The sequence below is a fragment of the Podarcis vaucheri genome (assembly GCF_965113315.1).
Source record: "Podarcis vaucheri genome assembly, chromosome: 5".
NCBI classification, from domain to species: Eukaryota; Metazoa; Chordata; class Lepidosauria; order Squamata; family Lacertidae; genus Podarcis; species Podarcis vaucheri.
The window spans coordinates 49,792,153-49,813,526 of NC_138763.1; the positions used below are offsets into that span (position 1 = coordinate 49,792,153).

Consider the following 21,374-nt stretch of genomic DNA (forward strand, 5'->3'; position numbering starts at 1 on the left):
AGAGATGTTCGAAAACCGAGGTACCACTGTAGCAAGATTTTAATAACAAGGAGAAGGACAAGCGGAAACCTCTCTAGGTCGGGAGTTCCAAAGTCTGCCACTTGAGCCAACCAAAGATGGCTTTGGAACTGATAGAACGGGCCTCCATAGATGGTCTCATGGTCCCTGTTCCAGATTACCACCATTATGGCTTGCCCAAGATGAGTCCTGTAGCACAGGGCCTCTAATGTGGTGGCTTCCAGAACTTGTGGGCTACAGCTGCCATCCTCCCTGGTCACTGGTCATGTTTGCTGGGGTGGAGCAGAGTTGGGGTCCACAGCCTCTGGAGGGCACCAATTTGGCTCCACCCACTACACATGGCAGAAGATACATGTGAAAGCTCTACTGTGGGCTTGGGAACTAGGGCGCAGAAGCTTTTCCGATGTTTTTTCGTCCTGCTGCCCCATCTGTCGCCGTGCCCAATAACTACTCTCTCAAAGTACCAAGCCAGCCTCACAAATGGCACTCCAGAGGGGGCCATTTAAATTTCTTGAAGCATCCACTCGTATACCATTTTGCTCAGACGAACCTTAGCTCGAGAACACAAAGCATACTTTATGTGGCTCTGAAGTGCTTTGGGGGTACAATGAATTGTGCATGCCCACACTAGGCACCCTTTGAAAGCAGCGTCAACTGCCTTGGATGGGGCATTGCAGGTCAACCAGGGCAACGTCCCATACGAGGGAACCCTCTGTTTATATGCCTCTCTGCTTCCCAAGAAGCATGTGCCAGCTCTGAGGACATGGCTGTAATTTAGAGCAGGGGAAACGTGAGCGAAATCTATGCATGCCTATGCAGAGTTTCTTGCACAAAAAGCCTTCTGTCCAAGAATACATCTTTAGCACTATTATTACTAATTATTGGTTTCCTTCTCCCTCTTTAGACTTTAAAAGGGGGGAAGGCTATGAGGATGGGGAAGACCATCCTTCTTATAAATGTGTGAAAATGGCTACCAACTATGGAAAAAATAAAATAAAAGCAATTAGTAGCTGAACTGGCTGCTGGCGTAGCCACAAAAGCTTTTCAGTCAAATTGTTTCTTGGCCTAACAGTTTATGTGGCTAACATTCAAGTCCGTTTCTTGAGGCTGGCTCATCTTTATCACACCATCCTCCTTTGGAAGAGGTTTGTTAAAATCGTCTGGAGTTTAAAGGGGATGGATTTGGCTGTCTCAGACTGTGCCTGAGCATGTCAGGTGGAACCCAGCCCTCCATTTTATTCACTGATCATAAATTAGGTGTAATGAAACTGGGAAAGTTACTACCACGTTCACCCTGGTGTTACTGCGTTCTTCAGACATCAGCCAATGGGCTCTTACTCTGGAAACATGTTTTGAAGCTTGAATCTCTGACCTAGATCTCAAAATTCCTGTGGTAACGTATGTTTTGGCACATAAACACATTTGGACTCTGCTGAGCAAGGACTTTGCTCAACTCCAGCTGGGTTTTTAAATGTTTCTTTAGCCGATAGACATCTTTTCCTGAAAAGAAATCCAGTTCCAAAATTAAGGAAAACCAATTGTACAAGCAGAAACCTTAATCTGGTCTTTATTTTATTTTTTTCTAATTAAGAGAATTATGCATATTTAATTAGTGTAATTCTGGCAGCAGAATTGGCCTCCTGTCAAAATCTATTTATTTAGATCATTTTCTTGCCCTAAAACAAGGAATCAGGACAACCATTAGGAAACAAGGTAGCAAATCCTGGCAGCAAAAAAATAACAACACAACATAAAAGGTCATCTCTTTATTTTTGATACCTTGAACTAGAAAAAGAAAATAACTGGCCAGATGTGAAGATCTTATTAAGTGCCCATTTTGTAGATTTCATCTTGGACAAACATACTTCTATTGTTCCTGGAAAAAAGGGGATAATTGTCAAGGGATGGGCGGCAGATTTGTCTGCCAAAAAGCACTCTCCATCAACTTCTGCTACTGGTGGAACAAAGAAGCAGGTCACTTTCAGGACTCTAAGACGCAATCCAAGCAAGTTAAACATACTTAAGTCAACTGAAATCAGCTCAATTCTACATTGTGTTGGCTGGCAAGGTAAAAAGTAGGTATAAAAAGGATAATTCCTTGGATGACAAGATCCACGTTTGGGGCAAATACTCTTTGGTGAGAGAACAACAGCAGAGATTTAAAATCACAAAATATACAGCAAAGTAAAGCATGGAAATAAGCATGGACCTTTACAATATGTATTTCCAAGTGAGTTCCAAAAATAATACCCTCTTCCCCCAACATAAGAAAAGACCACACATTTAGTAATTTAAAAACTGTTTACTTACCAAATCTCCAAAGGTCAGGCTTATTTTCCATACATTAGTCAGAAAGGTTGCACAGACGGTGAAACTTCGTTTAATTTCAAAGTGGTGAAGGTTCCTAAATTATTGGTATGGGAAGTCAAGAGTGACTTGGGAGATGATATATAATGAAATGAAAAAGGTATTTAAATATACCTTTCTTAAGAAACCAGAGGCCTTTCTCTTGGGCATTGTCGGCCAATTGGTGCAAAAAAAGGATAGAACTTTCTTTATGTACGCAACAACAGCAGCAAGAATACTGATCGCAAAGTATTGGAAGACACAAGATCTACCCACCGTGGAAGAATGGCAGATGAAAGTGATTGACTATATGACATTGGCGGAAATGACGAGCAGAATTCGAGACCAGGGAAAGGAGACTGCGGAAGAAGATTGGAAGAAATTCAAGATTTATCTTAAGGACTACTATAAACTTGATGAAGTTTAGAATGTCGAGATTCTATAGAGAGAAAGGGTTGCAGTAATATAAGATTAGAATAAGAAAGGACTATGACGAATTAGAGTTGGAAAAAACATTTATAAGTTGCTATAAAATTTGGACATGAGGATGCAGAAAGGGGAGGTATGGGGAAGTCCGAGGAAAGAAGTTTATGAAATGATATTATGAAATTATAATTGTTTGTTTGTTTGTTTTCTTTTTTGTGTTTGTCTGTTATAAAAACTTTTGTAAAACTAATAAAAAATATTATAAAAAAAAAAGGGAAGTCAAGAGTGACTTGTGAGAGCCATGCAGTCTGAGCTTGGAGTAACCGGCTAGCACCTCCTCAAACATTGAGCTTCTCAGGTAGTCTGGTGGGGTAAACAAAGGCTTGATTACCTAGTCTCTCTCAAAGTGATCTAAGCCTGGCAGGACAGCTTACTCTATGATCTTAACTCCTTAATGCATTCGTTGGACTTAAGCATGTTGGTTATATGAGGCTGGTCATCCCACAAATTGGACTGTAGAGTTGGTGCTGGTGTATGATACCTTCCTTGACCCTCATCCCATAATGCCTTCGGGTGTCTGCCCTCAAATCAATCCTTCCATATGTTTAAATTTTCTCTTATTTTATCTCATTTGTTTCTGCTAAGAACCCCAGGGCCCCTCAGTTGTCATTTGTTAGTTTCTCCCATACTTGTTCCTGTGCTGCTCTTTTATATCAGCAGAGAAGCAAGGAAGGACAAAGAGGAGAGGGGAAACTCAGGCAGCAGAATACCTTGGGCCATCCCACCTGTACACCTGAACCTTTTCCCAAGTGCAACAGCACCCCACTTTTCCCGTGCCCAAAGAAACTAGGGGAAAGCCAGGCATGCGACACACAACATCTCCCATTACGGTCACCAATAATAATTATTTTTAAAAGTTCTGCAGATGGTCTCCCTTTGCCTAGTCCCAGCACACCAATGAGATCACTCCAACAGCACTGAGCAACGACGGTCCCTTTTCACCCAGACCTATGAGATCATCGCCATCTCTTTGCTGCGTAAAATGATCACAATGGAGCTTTTCATGAAGCACGAAGCAGAGAGGGAGAGGAGGTCATCGAAAGCACCAAGAGGCTGGGATTCTTTTTTAAGGTCAGGGACCTTCTAAGGCTCGAGTTTCATGGCAAATGTGTTGGTGACAGAGTCCACACACACACACACACACACACACACACACCACATGCCATCATTGTCATGAGGCAGCTTGCTTTTCTTTTCCAGTGTATTGAGGCCTGCTAATTGACAGTTGGTAAGCATGTCTCCAAAAGCCAGGGCCATGCGTGTGTGAGAGTTGGAAAGGAGTGCAAGGACGGAGAGGGAGGGGGGGGAATACTCTGAAGCGGCAGATGGCATTCTGCCACGTTCCCAAAGAACGGCTCGCCTGCGTGTCTAGCTGTCTGCTTGAACCTTGCCACAAAGTGCAGACTGGCTGCCCAGACACTCACAGACAAAATCAGTGTGGCAGGGAGGAGAAAAGTGAGGAGGGGGAGGTTGAAGCCTCTCACAACATGGGGCTTCGCTGAGCCAGGCAGAGGGGCATCGCTCCCTTACTAACCATGTGGTACGTCAGGTAGAAGTGTATTTAAGAGGGTCGAACAGCAACATACTAGTCACGGGAAACTGAGTTCGTTCTGGATGAGTTAGGAATCTGTTTTAGGTTCCCTTGAGCATTATTCCCCATTGGCTTTTTAAAAAAGGTTTTCCCCTTCTCTTTCCCCCACCCACCTTGCCCCTGCTGCTTACATTTACATCCCCCTTTTCATTTTCCTCACAATAAATAAATGATGCCATGGAGTTGCCCAGACTAGTTTTCTGCACGGCATGCATGCTAATGCCCTACACAATGGAGCCAAAGGGAGAAGATCTAGAATTTTCTGTGCCAACTGCCACAACAGGGGACAAGGTAGCTGAGGAGAATTCAGCTCAGCTTTAAGCTACTTTCACTTATTGGACTGAATCATAGAGTCCTAGGGAGGAGGGGTAGGAGCTCATCCACACCTTCGCTTGATCTGTATTTTGATCATATTGTATACCGATTACTTTTTCTCAGGCCCAAGAGCTTTTCTCATTATTCCATGGCTAGGCCTTGCAAAACTCTGATCTTACCCGCTGAATCGGATCTTACCAGAAATGCGGAGAATCTGAAGAGAGACTTTGCTTCACCAAGCTTCAATTCAGCAGGTAAGATCGAATTTCCACATGGCACAGCCATGGAACAATAAAATTATGTAATTATGTGGTTACAGCTATCACATAATACTCTACATTTGTAAGAAATTGATATTTTAGTGCGGCGGCAGCTGCACTTTGGAACTCCCTGGCTATTGCCATCAGGCAGGTGCCTTCACTGTACTCTTTGCAGCGTCTGCTAAAAACATTTTGTGCTTAGGTAAGCCTTTCCAGACCTGTAGAACATTGACATGTGTTTTAATTTGGTTTTCAGCTTATCATTGATTTCAATTATTTTGGGAAAGTTCTAAATTGTTCTCTTTTTTTACTGATTATTTTGTTGTTTTATTCTTTTTGTATTCCACTTTGAGGTTTCGTTTACAATCAAGTGATATATACATTTTATGAAATAAATGAAATGGATGGATGGAGGAAAACTGACACACACTAAAAACACACCAGGCAATATAAAATATATTTATTCTCCATTCCACATTTAGCTCACAGTTGCATGCTCCACAGGAGATAAGTTGCCCATGTTAAACTGCCTTCATGAATCAACCACCTCAGGTTATTCACATCAGCTAATAGCTAATAGTGGAATCAGTTCAGATATTTAGCCTTGAGTTCTCAAGTATGATTTCTTGGTAGCGACATACATACATGTGTGAATGGGGAACTCCAACACAGCAGATGGTGCCTAAATATCTGAATTGCTTCAATGAACATTCCTGCAGCCCAGACATTTTTTGACCCTTTCTCCTTGCATTTAAGTGCCTCACTTCCACCGCGGCTCCAATGTATCGTAAGAAAATAATTGCCAGGTTGAAATGTTACCTTCTCTTCCATTATTTGGTAACATAATATTACTTACACATTGTACACAAGTGTATAATCAGATCTTTGAACCTCTAATTATATTCACTTGCCATTCTGCTTCATCCTGGACTAAACCTTAGGTACCACTTTTAAAATGAAAGGAAAAGCGATGGACTAAAAAAAGCAATGCCTTTTAAAAACTAGAGTACAAAAAAATGGCAGGTTGTTAGCTTGGGTGTGTTCATAAGGAACTACAGGCACTCAACATTAGGCGCCATGTGCAGGAATAGCAGATTTTAGGCACCACAGCCCAGGTCTGAAACCTCAGAAGAACCAGGGTCTACATGGGAAGGGGTGGTGTTATGTACTGAGTTGAATAGGATCCTAAATGCAGCAGTCTGATTGGACCTAGAACAATAGGATTCAGAATGCAGTAGTCTGATTGGTCCTAGAACAATGCAGCAGTATGATTGGTCTGCAGGAGCCACCCAATCCAGCTCCAGGTGGAAGTGAATCCACAACCTGATTGGCCTACAGGAGAATAATAATAATAATAATAATAATAATAATAATAATAATAATAATAATATTTTATTTATATCCCGCCCTCCCCAGCCGAAGCCAGGCTCAGGGCGGCTAACAACAATAAAACAGTATAAAAGTATAACATAAACAACACTCTAAAATCATTCATTGTAAAATTAATTAATTCAGGCCACTGGAAACCATTGGGCCAGAGCTCCGCAAAGATTGCCGAGGGAGGGAGTCAGGCTGTGCCCTGGCCAAAGGCCTGGTGGAACAACTCTGTCTTGCAGGCCCTGCGGAAAGATGTCAAGTCCTGCAGGGCCCTGGTCTCTTGTGACAGAGTGTTCCACCAGATCGGAGCCACAGCCAAAAAAGCCCTGGCTCTAGTTGAGGCCAGCCTAACTTCTCTGTGGCCTGGGACCTTCAAGATGTTTTTATTTGAAGACCGTAAGTTTCTCTGTGGGGCATACCAGGAGAGGCGGTCCCGTAGGTACGAGGGTCCTAGGCTGTATAGGGCTTTAAAGGTTAAAACCAGCACCTTAAATCTGATCCTGTACTCCACCGGGAGCCAGTGCAGCTGGTGTAGCACCGGGTGAATGTGATCTCGCAGCAAAGACCTCGTAAGGAGTCTCGCTGCAGCATTCTGCACCCGCTGGAGTTTCTGGGTCAGTCTCAAGGGCAGCCCCACGTAGAGCGAGTTACAATAATCCAATCTGGATCCCAGAATTAGCCAATCACGTGCAGCCCATTGTGTAAATAATGTATATAAAGCAGATATTTTGGGGAAACTTTCCTCCTCACCACTATGAGCTGAATAAAGCTCATGAAATCCACTCTTGACTCTGAGTATATTTCAGGTGGCAAGATTATCAATAGTCTCATGCCTCAGCATCATGAAAATAATATAATGCCCATCATGTGACAGTACAAGTCATGAGACACACGCCTCCCTCTTGTGTTCTGGTGCCAACGCTGAATGGGCAACTTTCAATGTTCACTCCTTGCTTCTGGTTCTTTAAGCCAGACAACCCTTCCAGTGCAGGACAATCCTCTGACAGAGGAGGCAATGTATGTATTTATTTCAAGTATAGCCCACCATTCCTCCAAGGAATTCAAAGAGGTATGCAAGCTCCTCATTTTATCCTGTGAGGTTAGAAGTTTTAAAAGTGACAGGCCCAAAGCCTGGGTCTCCAGCCCCTGATCCAGCACTCTAACCATTATGCCACAGCATAATGATTCCAGGGGTACCAGGCACACTTACTAGGGTCTGTATTCCTTTTGGACAAAGTGGCACAGCAGAGAATGTGGTGTCTTTATGATACATGGTTTATTTATATATATACACAGCTCTTCTCGTGTTCTTTGATCAAATGAATTGCCGGGGGGGGGAGTTCAATGCACCTAAACAGGCTTTCCCAACTCTTTGCCATGTCCACCCCCATTGCCCACCCTCTCCACACACACACCAAAAGTTGTGCTTGAGGTTGGGCTCTAATGGCATGCAATCAGACACAGTTGTGCGGCGGAGGAAAAATTTGGAATATCTGTGTGCTTTCCAGCATTGCATTTCAGAGCACATACCTCAACAGGCTTTAAGAGTCTAGCAGAATTTGAGATGCATATTGCTTGCTATATATAAAAATATATTACACACACATGATGACTTTATTAATATTTAATACATTTTAAACATAAGCAAATGCCTTATAAAAGTATATGCAGTGCAGGAAATAATTCCATTTCCTCTTTTTGAGTAATTATGCCAAACAAAGAGGGAACTTTAACCTGTTTTATAAAGCTAGGCATTATATATAGTGATGTGAGATATATATAAAAACTATAACTAACTATATATATAAAACTATATAAAAACATATATAGTTATATATGTACTTTTATATCTATATTTATATCTAATCTATATCACACACACACAAATATATATATATATATATATATATATATATATATATATATATATATGCTTTCGTAGATTTTCACGGGTACAGGAATGCAGGTTTTGGTGTCTTCGGGTGTCTTCCCGTGTAAGAGTCGGGGTGTCTGTGCGACGTTTCGACGAGGTCTCACTCGTCATCTTCAGGCTGGTGCTTTCGGCTTCTTGTTACTGGAACAGAGCAGAATCTGGTGTTTGAGTTCCTATAAATACTGTTGAGGGGTGTGGTGTATAGCCTCCAACGTTCTGGGCAGAGAGGAAGTTCCTAGATTAGTGTGCCTCTTCTTCTTTTGTTCCTTAATTACTTGAGGGATATCTTGAGTGATTTCATGAGTGGGTCATTAAGTGAATGGGTGGGTCATTAAGTGTAGATTAGTTGCTAAAGCTTTTGTGTCTTGACCTCTTGAGCTTGTGAAGAGTTTTTCTGAGAAGATGGCTGTGCTGCATTTAGTTGTGCTCTGGCTTGGCTTCGCGTATAGGGGCGAGCTGTGGTTTTGTGCCTTGTGCCAGCCAGATCTGTGTAGGGATTGCAGGGGGGTGCAGCATCCGGAGGTGCCACTATAGTTTGGCTACTGGATGGAGTCTGTAATATGTCTGTGGAGAGGGTCTGGACGCCGTCTCCAATCAACCACACCAGACCCAAACCCAGACCCTCTCCACAGACATATTACAGACTCCATCCAGTAGCCAAACTATAGTGGCACCAGTAACTAATGAAAGCACCAGCTGAAGCTCTCATCCCCAGTGGCAATCCCTGGCCCATATGTGAGAAACATGTCTGGTTTTGCTGCTATTGGTGCACCATGGTGTTTCTTCTCTCTGCACTCCTCTCAGCAGTCATTCCTTCTCTGGTCAACAGCTGGATGACAACAACAAGTCAAAAGGGGCCTATTGAGGATCTCTTTCCCAAGGCTTCCAAAAACCTGGATCCAGCACTGTGTGCAGGCCTGATTTATGTGAACTACTGAGCAGCAACCTCACTTGATTAGCATATTTGTATTTATTTATTGAGAATAAATACCATCTGGGTTTTCTTACAGCAGATCCCATAACTACTTGCTCAGAAGTAAGTCCCTCTGAGTTCAAAGGGGCTTACTCCCAGGTAAATGGGCCTAGGACTGCAGAGTTAACACCGAATGGGAGCATGCTTCAGACATGGAACAATGGTAAGCAAGCAAAATAAGTGACTCTCTCTCCCTTCTTTCTCCAGGCCTCCTCCCCATCTAATGGCTCATGAAAGAGTCTGAATTTAAAATGGTTTTGCTGGGCTAAGAAATCATTTCACAAAGTAGCACTTGGCTGAAAATGTGGCCACGTTTCTCTAGCCTGTAATTGAGCAAAGGTTTCATTTCCTCCCTGCTGACTGAAGCCTGTGGCTCCATGACCGGTAGAGCTGCTCAGATGACAAGTGCCACACTGACAGAATCTTTTACACTTTGCCCTTTAGACTTGCTGTGAGCATAGGTAGATGATAAGGTGGTTAAAAATGCACCTGAGCCTCATCTAGATCTGCAGTTGCCAGTAGCAGAGCAGCTGTTATGGAAGATTGCCCTAAAATTGCCCGCCTAGAGGCAGCCAAGGAACAGAGACCTCTACTCTGCAAAGAACTGGAAACCCACAAACGTTTGCACTTAGAAAAAAAACAAAAAACCAACCCATTGCCACTAAAATAGGGTTAAACTTGCTTGACCTGATTGCCAGTAGCCTGGCTAATTGCTATTCCTACATGGCCAGTTTTAAAAGAATAAGTTTGAGTGTTGTTGCATATGTTTATATGCTTTAACATTTGCTCACATCTGCAAATTAGCAAGGCCCCTGTATTTTTCTCTGGCGCAGGTGGAAACCCTCGAGCCTTGCTGAAATCAAGCAACACTCAAGTATATCATCTTAGTTGCTTTTATGAAACTGGGGCTTGGGCTAAGGAAGTTGTGCTCCATTTGTATGCAGTGTGTCTTTGTGTCTTCTAGACTGCAATACCATGCACATTCGCCTGGGAGTAAGCCCCATTACTGGAACTTACTTCTGAGTAAACATGCCACAACTATGCTGTCAGAAATGGTTTTTACACTGGCTTTTAGCTTTGTGTGAAACTTTGCCTGTTTACTAGACCTGTTTACTTTTTTTAGAAAACCCACTTAATAATAATAATAATAATAATAATAATAATAATAATAATCTGATTAGATACAGTGGCCTGCCAAATACCTCTGATAGTGGAGTCCTACACATGTCTGCTCAAAAGTCCCATTGGGTTCAGTGGAGCTTAGTCTTCCCTGAGCCATCACGGCCTGCAGCTATTGATAGACCTATATTCCATGAATTAATCTAATTATTGCTGGTTTTTAATCTTGATAAACCATGTATTCTGAAGAGATCAACACTAGAGCAGGGCGCCGGTTCCTGGGGGCAGAATCATTTTGAGACCCCTCTATATTTGGGGGGTAGGTGCCATTCTTGCCTCCCCACCCCCATGTCCCCAAAGTACAAAGACAAAGTACTGAGCAGGGCATGGCTCCAGAGGCTGACTCCTCCTCTTCCTCCTGTTGCTGCTGCAGAGCAGAAGGAGGGTCTAAGTAGCCTCCTGCTGCTAGTAGTCCCAAGAGGAGGAGGAGGAGCCGCCGCTGTGTTTGGCGCCACCCCTGGAATTTCTCAATAGAATGTTCCACACATGCTAGACTGCAGAGTTATTAAAGCTGCCTCTTTGTCTTAGAAGGATGGTTCACAAAGTTCTGTAAGATTTGGTGTTTTCTGGAAAGTAAACCTGAAGCTCCTTACTATTTAATATTTCTAAAGCTGGGCTTAATGGGAGGGATCACTGCCAGTTTGCTTTATAGAAAAGGTAAAGGGACCCATGACCATCAGGTCCAGTCGTGGCCGACTCTGGGGTTGCGGCGCTCATCTCGCTTTATTGGTCGAGGGAGCCGGCGTACAGCTTCTGGGTCATGTGGCCAGCATGACTAAGCTGCTTCTGGCAAACCAGAGCAGCACACGGAAACGCCGTTTACCTTCCTGCCGGAGCGGTACCTATTTATCTACTTGCACTTTGACGTGCTTTCGAACTGCTAGGTTGGCAGGAGCAGGGACCGAGCAACGGGAGCTCACCCAGTCGTGGGGATTCAAACCGCCAACCTTCTGATCGGCAAGTCCTAGGCTCTGTGGTTTAACCCACAGTGCCACCCGCGTTCCATAGTTTGCTTGATAAATCCATCCAAATAGAAGGATAGCATTGTGATGGTAGCCTAGCATAATTCTTGGGATGGGGAAGGGGGGTTTATATAAAAAAGTACCTGTCAGAAAGGAAACCCCCTCCCTCACCTCAGTCCTTCACCAAAACCATCTATGTTAATGGCTATTATCACATCTCATAGCAATGAATTCCAAGAATTAATTATGCACTGCACAATCAAATTCTGTTGCATAAGCAAGTATGTGTCATATAATCAGCACCCATTGACAGAATGGTAAGACCACCTGGTTTGATTTTATTTTAGCTCGTCTTCTGTGATTAACAATAGCAACTAAACACAATACAGGTGTTTAAATGAATTGGAAAACTATGTGAATTAGCAATTGACCAAGAATCTGATAAAAAATAAAATCAATCAATACTGTTCCCTACAACATGGGAATAATAACATGCTAAATACTTGCTTCCCTTGGCAGAATGTTGTGCCTACCAAACCAATTGTGATGCCTTAGAAGGGGTCTGCTCCAATTTTCACCTGAAAAGGCTCGGAAACACTGCTATAAGATAAAGCTGTGTTGAGGAAATGGATCTTGTTAAATAATGACCCACATCCCTTGACTGAGTCCCCCAGAAACATGGCAGCCTAACAGACATAAAATATTGGGGGACAGTAAGAGATTCACTCCTAAATAAATGAATGTGCTCTTCTAATTATACTGTACAGTTCCAATTTGTATTTGAGGAGGACATTTCCATAATAACAAAGCTGGAGCGGTTGGGGGCTAATGACACAGATTGGTCCTGAGGTTTCATTTCTTTGTTACAAAAGTCCTTCCAGTGGCAGCACTTTGATGTTGGACAGCATGGCAACGCACTCTGTAACATGCATTTTCTCCAGCTCTCCACGGTGAGTATGAAATCAGCTCACTAGCTCCAGTTTAGACTATTGCACTGTTTCTAAGGCCTAGATTCCTCCCTCTTTCTTCCTCTTCTTTCTTTTTATCTTTTTTTCCAGGACCACACATATCAACCAGTAAGTGTTTCTCTGCTGTAGAATAGAAGAGTCTGCAAAGAGTTTGATAAATAGAAGAGTCTGATAAGTTTGATGGCCTCAGCAGCTGCTTTTGAAAAAGAAAAAGAAAACATTTCAAAATAATCTGGCTTCAAATTCAGATCATGCTATAGGAAGAGCTGAACCATTGCCTAGAGTGAGACTGGATGAGGGTCAATAAACTGGTAAGACAGAGTTGGTGCCTGGTTTATTGGGAGTGGGGTAGCATTTCACCTTAAGGTCTGTAGATTCAATCAGGTCTGTCCCTGTCTTTAGGGGCTCAAGTGGCCGTGGTGGCATTAAACCCCCTTCATCAGCTAAGACTGGTGCACTAGCTGTGACCTCGTCCAGGCAGAGATAACCTAGCCACAATTTTTCATGCTCCAGTGACACACCTTTTAGAATATTACAAAACACAGTCTATGGGGCTGCCCTTGAAGATAGTTCAGACAGTACAATTAGTACAAAATATAGCATCTAGGTTACGTACCTGGCATATGGCACTCATCTTCCCAGCCTTGAATGAGTGCCCTGGGTCCCAGTCCATTTCCAGGTTCAATGACAACCCCCTCACCCCGTGCCTGGTTATCGGTTTTTGTTCTTGTTTTTATTATGTATTTTGTGTTTCTGTCTTATATTGTTATGCTGTGAATCACCCTGACTTTGGAGCAGGGTCCCTTAATAATTACTTTCTCCTTTATGTGCAGGTCTCTTCATCAGAGGCCCTACTGTCGTTCCCACAGATGTGAGGTGGATTGTGACGCAAGACAGGAACCTAGACACATCCCATAATGTATTGCAATGTATTAAAAGGCACAACCTGGAACCCTGGCAAACTTGGAATTGCCAATTCATATTACATTGATGTTTGGCGAAATGTACAAAATTTCACGAGAGCCTAGAGAGGGCAGTGCAGAAAACAGATATATTATAATATTATCTTCTATTGCCAAGCAAGAAAGACACAGATACAATTAGATACAAATGTGTTGCAATATAGTCCATTTATAAATTGTTTCCCATAGAATATCTCAATGCAATTTCACAGTAAAAATAATTCCATATTTTAAAAACTATTTCAAATCCAATACAGTTATCCTGTTCATGCAAGGACTTCCACTCCCTTTCCTCTCCCCATGTACCCTTCTGCCCCCCAAATCTACTCTGAAGGGTTGAAGGAGCCCCAGGGCAGATTTGAGAATGTGAAGGGCAGGAGGGGAAGTTGCATTGTGCAAGCAGAAGTCATTGTCCTACAGGGATAGAACACGCAAACAGCGATGAAAATATATATGCATCTGTGCACACATGCATTGTGTGTGTGTGTGTGTGTGTGTGTGTGTGTGTAGATTACTAGATTGTGAAACAAGACTCTTGGCTGATAATCATAGCTAAACTAAAATTGTTCAAATAATCCACTTCCCTTCCCTTGAACAATTGAACTGAGCAAAGGGACAGGAAATAAGGAAAGGTCAGATTTGCATGCTTTGTTTGTTTCCTTAGATTTTCCATAGTTGTGGAACTGAATGTCCAGCATTTGAAGATCAAGTTCACCCTTTAGGCTTGCAGTTGCAACCCTCTTCAGAATAAGAACTCAAATGGGGCCTTTGTAAAGAAATAGATATACACAAAACCATGATGTCTTCTCCCTGCTCTTGAGTGATGTCAAATGACCTCTCTACCCTCCAGCCTAAGCTGCTTTTCCAGACAGTGGATCAATCACTGTATTCCTAGGAGTGGTGTAAAATTCACCTTTTAGCAGACAGAGTTTGGCCCCTCTCACTAGGGACCCGAGCCGTGGACACTCAGAGCATCATTACATCAACCTAAGAGGAGAGCCGATTCCATCTGCAGTGTAAAGAGACACCAAACTATTCATTTCTCCTCTCTTTCTCTCTCTGTGTCAGTTTAAAATCCTTTAATTCATTGTATAGTACTTTGCAAACCATAAACAAGAAGGAATACTCTTCCTAAAAACAACTTGGCCTCCTCAAAACAAGTCTCATGGAAGACTGACTTAAGAGTAAGTAGGCTAGTCAAAGTGATTTGTCAATCTCGGCTTTAATGTGCAAAACATTTTCTAATCCTCCTGTCATTCAGCCTCTCAATAGTCTGTCATTCCCATTTTCTCTCATGGGATGCTGAAGTCTGAGGGCCAAATGAGATGTGGCAACAGAATGTATGAATCTCTCTCAGCTCTCTCTAAACTTTTGGAAGTAGCAGCCACTGTGTGTGTATGTAGAGAAGGGGATTGAAGTCAGGGCTGCAGCATAGGGGAAGGGTATTGGTTTGTTTTTTTACCAGACAGCATCCTGGAACCCTCATAGGTAGGGCATATGTCACCCAGTTCACTGCTCTTAAGTTGAAGTGCTAGGAACGTGATGAAATCTGTCTCACACTGAATACAATGGGGCTTTGAGGAGGGGGCTTCACCTTTCGCTGGGTTGGACCCATTATTTATTTTAAAGGTGTGCATCCTGCCTTTCCTTCACTTGATCTCTTAGTTGGCTTGCATAATTATAAGCCTGTATAAGCAAAACAAGCTGAAAAACAGGAACCGACACACAATTATTGTGAGAATCACTGTACAAAATGGCAGATCAATCAAATGCGTTCTGTAATTACCATCAATCCATGGGAGGGGTAATTTAAAAAAAAATCACCAGGCACTTAAGGGATGGGGGGGGGACAGGACTGAGACAGGTATGTTTGCTTAGGGAGTTTTCATTTATTTGTGCATTTATTAATGCATTTATTTATCAATTTTATATTCCGCCCTTCCACCCAATGGAGCCCAGAGCAGCAAACAAGTGATAACAACATCTTTAAAGTCACCCAGCACCCACCTTGTCGTCTTTCCTGTCTTGAACAAAAGCTGTGTGTTTTGTTTTGTTTAATTGCCCCCAGCTTTTTAATGTATTTACATTTAAACCCTTCTTTACTTGGGTTTTGTACCACCAGTGCTTTTTTTCTGGGAGGACACAGGGGTACACATACCCCTAAACATTTTGTGAATCTAAGTTTGGCCCCATTGAGGGGCAGTATTTCAATATGAGTGGGAAAACGAAAGTACCCCTAAACATTTTTTTAGGGGGAAAAAAGCATTGTGTACCACTGAGCTCACTGGCAGTTGCTACTTAGTATGCCTAGGGCTGCGATGCACAGCTGTGATCAAAATCTATAATCCTTTCCAGGTTTTGTATTCTGCATTATGCTTTCGTATCATTAGAGTGTTTTCTTTTTGTTTACTACACAAACGTATTTTGTTTGAAGCTGTTTCCTTGATGGAGATAACAAGGTGCCCTGGGAATACCTATCAATCCAGCAGGGAAGGTGTGGCATAACAGTCACGGAAACACATAAAACAAATGAAGGCTCAAAGGGGCCACAACCGAAAAGTCCCTCTCACTGGTGGCCATCCACCCAGCCTCTGAAGAGGGGTGGGAACTGGAGAAGGGCCTCAGCGGATGATCACAGTAAATGCACATGCTTGTGCCTCCACATTTGCTCAAGTAAGAGATCATCATGGCCAGTGTACTGTCCTCTGAATCATTTACCTATGCCCCGGAAGAGAGGCAACTGGACACTTGGGAAATCAAAACTATTTATATTATGTTGCTACATTTTTATCCTGTTCCTCTTGGTCAGGGTGACAGGCATGGCTTTCCCCTCCCTCTCCCATCCTCTCAACTAGGGATTGGGCAGAAATTTGATTCAGTTTGCATCTGAAGGGGATCTTACCAAATTCACACTTTCTGAAAAAATGTATGTACTGAAACATAGCCATCCTTCAAAATCCACCCTCTCCCAGATTTTATATGCGTTTTCCCCAGTCAAGCAGTGTGTACAGAAAGGGTAAAGTAAATACACATGCTAGTAAAAGCAGTGAAATTACTTTAGATGGGGGGAATATTTATGGGGGGGTTCCTTTTGGGGGGATTCCCTGCCCCCCAGCCCTAACTTGAGCTTCCAGGAATTGAATCTGAGATTTTCTGCATGCAGGGCAGATGAGCCATCACTCTGCTATGGCTGTTCCCATAGAATATCTTTATATGGTGAACTTTGTTTAGAGTTTTTAATCTTCCGAACCTCTTTCCTTTTCATATTGTTTTTCTCAATATTGTTGTTCTGTTAGGATATAGTTTCAATTAACATTTTAATTTCTGTAAGCTACTCCGAGTAACTGAGTTTTGATAGGAATTTAACTGCCTCCCTCAATGGACAGCCGCCATAGCGTTTGCTTCTACATTCTTAAGGGTGGGGTGTGCTTCGTGTTCTTCACAGTATTTGAGAATGAGTCACAGAGAATGAACTACCTATCACTCTCTGAAAAGGAATTTCCTTCATACAAAGAACTGAGGTCAATCTGTGATGGAGGGAGAAGCCAATAGATTGTTGATGGGGCATAAAAGTAAACTTTAGTTTCCACAGCTGCCTTCTGGCAGCCTGGTTGTGTAAATGCATTTTATGGAGCAAATAGCAGCTGTTGACCCCACTGCAATTAAAGCTGTATCTTAAGCTAGGGCAGAGGTAGAGGCATTCAGCACTGTCTTTTAGGCTCTTGCAAACCCTGTCAGATAGCCTTCCCCAACCTGGTGCCTAGCAGAGGTTTTGGGCTGGGCACGGTGGGAAATGCTAAATAGTGCTGCCTGCTGAGTGCCAAGGCATTACAGCTACCTCCACTTTTTCTACTCTAACTTTCTTCAGAAATGTCCTGTTGACTTAGCTTTCATTTTTTTTAAAAAAAAAGAGTATGGAGCCCCTGCTAGCATGGGGCCTGGTACATGTGTACCTCTTGCACCTCCCTGTTAGCAGCCCTGAACATGAGTAATTCAAAATTTCTATCTGTGATATAAGACAAGAACAGTGAGGTCACATCTGTGCCATACATTTAAAGCATTCTTACACCACTTTGACAGTCCATGGAGAAGCTTGGGAACTGTAAAGTGCTGGGAATTGTAGCTGTGTGAGGTCAGTGACAATGACAAGCAACGGTTCTTAGAATTCTTTGGGGGAAGTCATGACTATTGAAAAAATATAAGAAATTTCTGTTTTAAATTTGTGAGGTTGATGTGACCTGAATGTCAGGCACTGCACTATGGGGCATGGGTGCCACAGGGCTATGTAGGGAGGCACCAAAGTCTTTAGTGCAGTGGCTGCTGTGCATCTGGGGTTGGGATTCTGGGTGGCAGGGGAGCTTGTGGGCTTGTTGGTTCCTTGGTTGCTGCAGTGGGGCGGAGCCACTTCCAGTCCCTGAAATCAGCGGCTGCCCTAAGAAACTGAGATGGACCTACCTCATTTTGCTCTCAGCCAGCCCCCACCTGCCTACCCCGCTACTTACAATCAGTCCAAGGGGTTTCACTGTCTGTCAGCTTCTTGCTTCTTTGGTCTCAGTGTTAACTCCAGGGAAGGGGAGGGTAGAAGTAGAATTAATTGACTCTGCCTCCCATTGGCTCTGGTTCCACCTTCTGTTGGGGCTTGAAGCCAAACACCCAACTATTCCCCAGTGTGCACCAGCCACCACTGAAGCAGGAGGGATGTGTAGAAAGGCAAAACGGACAAACAGATGAAGGGGAGGAAAGCACACAATGAGAGAGAGAGGTGGGTGGCAGAGAGAGAGAGAGAGAGAGAGAGCTAGCTCTAGACAAACTCCACCTACTGCTGACTATAGCTCCACACACTCCCAGCACCCAGCCCTTGGCAGATCCCTGCTGAGAGAATGTGGGCCTTCATGTCCAAGGCAAAATCTAGTGTGCTACTTCAGGGCTTCTTTACTGGCAGCTCAATATGCAACATTTATTGACTTGATTGGCCAACAGTAACTGTAGCCAGGACAGTCTAGTGTGGCTGCAATTTCCTCTTGTCAGTAGGATGTTAATTAACCAGCCATTGGCTCTGTCAGACATTGCACCTCAGGCTGTTATGGTATTCCTGCTCCTGTACCGAAGTTGCATTTCCTCTATTTTCAGAACCTCACCACGTCCTCTTCACCTTCTGGGCCTTGGCACCTGCCCTTCAGCTTTGCTTGGAACTTAACCTAGTTCAGATCTACTGCCTTCCCCTGAACAAGGGATATATTTGCTGTAATTACTTGCACAACCTTTTTTGATTCTATATATCTGAGGTTCCACTGAAGCTGCTTGGTTCCCAGTTCCTACTCTGCTGGCGATTATTGACCATATTGATGGATTAAGGCCAGGGATGACAGATTGCTTCCCTCACCCTGAAAACTCCAGGCTCAGTGACAAAAAGACAAATGGTGAAGACACTTTTTAATGTAATTCCTTCATATTTTGCCAGTGTTTTGTTCCTGTCCACATTTGGCCACAGCTTACTTTTCTCCTTTGCCTTTACTCTTCTTTGTTTGTAGAATGTAGCTTGTAAAACTTTTAGCTGGGCTCTCCAAAGCACCGTGTATATTGATAGTACTCCAAGTACCAGAGAGAAGAAACAACCAGGCTGTCTCCCAAAAGTATGACAAAAATTAAATAGCCCGATGATGACATCACTGCAAAACAAACAAGGCCACCATTTTAATACCACTCATGTTGAATGCAATGAAGATTAACAGTATGTTTATTGCTTTTCGAAACAAACAAAACAACCCAGGTTGGTCTTTCCTAATGGAAAGTTTAAAACTTTACAAAACAGGTTAAATTTGTGGGGGGAAATGTACAAAGATTTTCGAAGAGAAGCAGAGCCAGTACAGTGGTACCTCAGGATGTGAACGGGATCTGTTCCGGAGCCCCGTTCACATCCAGAAGCAAACGTAACTAGTGATGGCACGTCTGCGCACGCACGCGTCGCTTTTTGCCACTTCTGCACATGCGCGTGACATCATTTTGAGCGTCTGCACATGCGCAAGCAGCGAAACCCGGAAGTAACACACCCCATTACTTCCGGATTGCCACGGAGCGCAACTTGAACGCGCTCAACATGAAGCATATTCAACCCGAGGTATGACTGTACTCTAGCTTCTCAACAGCTGGGTCACTGTTGCCTACCAGGAAGGGTGGGGCAGTAGGGAGGTCAGAATGGGGCAAATGCACCACCAGAATCAATCTAGCCCTCTTCTATGGCACCAACCTCCCTGCTGCCTCATCTCCCTCACAGTAAGCAACAGCAACCCACCTGCAAGGAAGCTAGCTTAGTGGCTCTACCCCAGCTGATAAGTCGCTTCTGGATTTGAATGGCAGTACCCCTCCAATGAAAATAGATACTTTAAAGATGGGCCACTGGTAAGAAAGCGCTGTCGTTTTTATGAAAAGCTTGGAAATATTCTTTGTACCCAATATTCACTCGCTTCCTGGAATGGCCTCCTAGAGGAGGTTCATCAGGCCCCAACATTTCATTCTTTTAGGCTAGGGATGGGGTGCCCTCCAAAGGTTTTTGGTCTACATAACTCACATCAATACTGACTGCTGGCCATGATGTCTGGAGCTGGTGGGAGTTGAGTCCAAAAACATCTGGACATAGCAGGTTCCCCAACCCTGTTTTAGGTGCTTGACTAAACCATGGCTCTTCCAGAAGGCTTTCAGTTGATTGTTCCTCTTGGCTTTGTTATACTAGTTATACTATGGCTCATATCATTTTATTGGTGGTACTTCAACATATATACATATATGTGTATATATGATGTGCTTTGAGGTATTGTGTGGTTGTTTCTATATCATTTCCAGTGCTATGATATCATTCTTGAAGATGGAACAAGTAGAACTGTACACGGTCTTCCAAATGTGCCCACACTGGACAGTTATGCAGAAGCCCAAGGAGACTGGCAACTTTATTTTCAGTGCCTTCACTAACAATATGCTAGCTACACATAACAATGATAGCAAATTAAAGTAGGTCTGAACTGTTACCCTCTCACTTACCTGTGTTCAAATGGCATTGTTTCCATCCTGCTCACTTTTCAAATTCTGTCTCACAGGATTGTCATGATTGCTGCAGTCAGATGATATTACAATTGCACACAGTGAATAAAAAAAAAATTAACAAATAAGCCATTGAGTCTTTCATGATTTTAGTCAACTGTATGAATGAGAATTCAATCCATGAGCTCTTTGTTGATTTACACAGGTTGGCCCTATAACATCAAGTTTCAAGATCTTAAGGTTATGCAACAGTACCAGAGTCTGCACTTTTCCCTCACAATACACGTGCACGCATGAACACACATCCACACTTGCTACAACTTGCAGTTGAAGCTGAACTTATCAACAGAAGCACATGGTAGCATTTGAGAGTGTGGCACTTACAGTACCGGCTAGTTTCTGCATTTTAGAACACATCGTTCTGTACTATTAATCCATCAAAACTGTCTGGAGTTGTAACAAAGACACCACTTTATTTATTATAGCACTGCCCTAGCAACATGTTCTCTGTGGAACCCAGGCCAAATCTACTAGGCCTGATCTATCCCCTACCTTAGTGTGTGAAAACTAAGTGCAATGATATTTACATCTGCAAAAAGCTAGGTCAAGTCTGTAGCAGCATTGAGACTTTGCAGTTCAGTTTACAGTGTTTTACTTTAATAGATTTGCTGCTTCAGGCTACATTTGTGTGGTTTTTGACCAAGGCCCAGTTCAGATGAAATGCTGTATGCACAATAGTTTGTATTATAATATACTAGCAGAAAGTGCTTTGTATAGCCCAGCACTGCTGAGGGGGGCGGGGGGGGGGAGAGGGACCAGTGAAGTTTTGAAATCAGTGGTTAAAATCAGGGCAGTTTTGAAAGATTTAGTCCACCATCTTGATTAAATACAGCATGCAATTGAACCCAACAATAGACAAAAATCTCCTCTTTGATCTCAGGAACTGTCATGAAAAATTTGGTTACCATC

The 21,374-nt window shown here is 43.1% G+C and overlaps 1 protein-coding gene and 1 long non-coding RNA gene across 4 annotated transcripts; one reads left to right on the plus strand and one right to left on the minus strand.

Moving 5' to 3' along the window:
- Positions 1–1,569: 1,569 nt before the first annotated feature.
- LOC309533716 lies at positions 1,570–4,921 on the minus strand. Of its 3 annotated transcripts, none has more exons than XR_014220421.1 (4): positions 4,863–4,921; positions 2,329–2,422; positions 1,798–1,894; positions 1,570–1,694 (listed from the first exon to the last, which is right to left on the minus strand). It is a non-coding gene; the product is annotated as an uncharacterized lncRNA (long non-coding RNA). The 3 variants fall into 3 exon arrangements; XR_014220422.1 differs by lacking the exon at positions 4,863–4,921 and adding an exon at positions 4,573–4,669; XR_014220423.1 differs by lacking the exon at positions 4,863–4,921 and having other exon boundaries at positions 2,329–2,443.
- On the plus strand, positions 3,576–20,522 carry LOC309533715 (uncharacterized protein). The gene is made up of 8 exons (XM_082225284.1): positions 3,576–3,921; positions 4,880–5,010; positions 9,337–9,462; positions 12,499–12,719; positions 13,242–13,327; positions 14,035–14,554; positions 18,501–18,790; positions 20,211–20,522. Exons 1-4 carry the CDS (start codon positions 3,833–3,835, stop codon positions 12,540–12,542), a joined length of 390 nt encoding a protein of 129 aa, XP_082081410.1. The 5' UTR covers positions 3,576–3,832; the 3' UTR covers positions 12,543–12,719; positions 13,242–13,327; positions 14,035–14,554; positions 18,501–18,790; positions 20,211–20,522.
- The last annotated feature ends 852 nt before the right edge of the window (positions 20,523–21,374 follow it).

Coding starts and splice junctions, on each gene's coding strand:
- LOC309533715 (XM_082225284.1), top strand. CDS start 3,833: ATGATCACAATGGAGCTTTTCATGAAGCACGAAGCAGAGAGGGAGAGG. Junction 3,922..4,879: donor GGCTGGGATTCTTTTTTAAG/GTCAGGGACCTT, acceptor ACTTTTTCTCAG/GCCCAAGAGCTTTTCTCATT. Junction 9,463..12,498: donor GCTTCAGACATGGAACAATG/GTAAGCAAGCAA, acceptor CTTTTTTTCCAG/GACCACACATATCAACCAGT.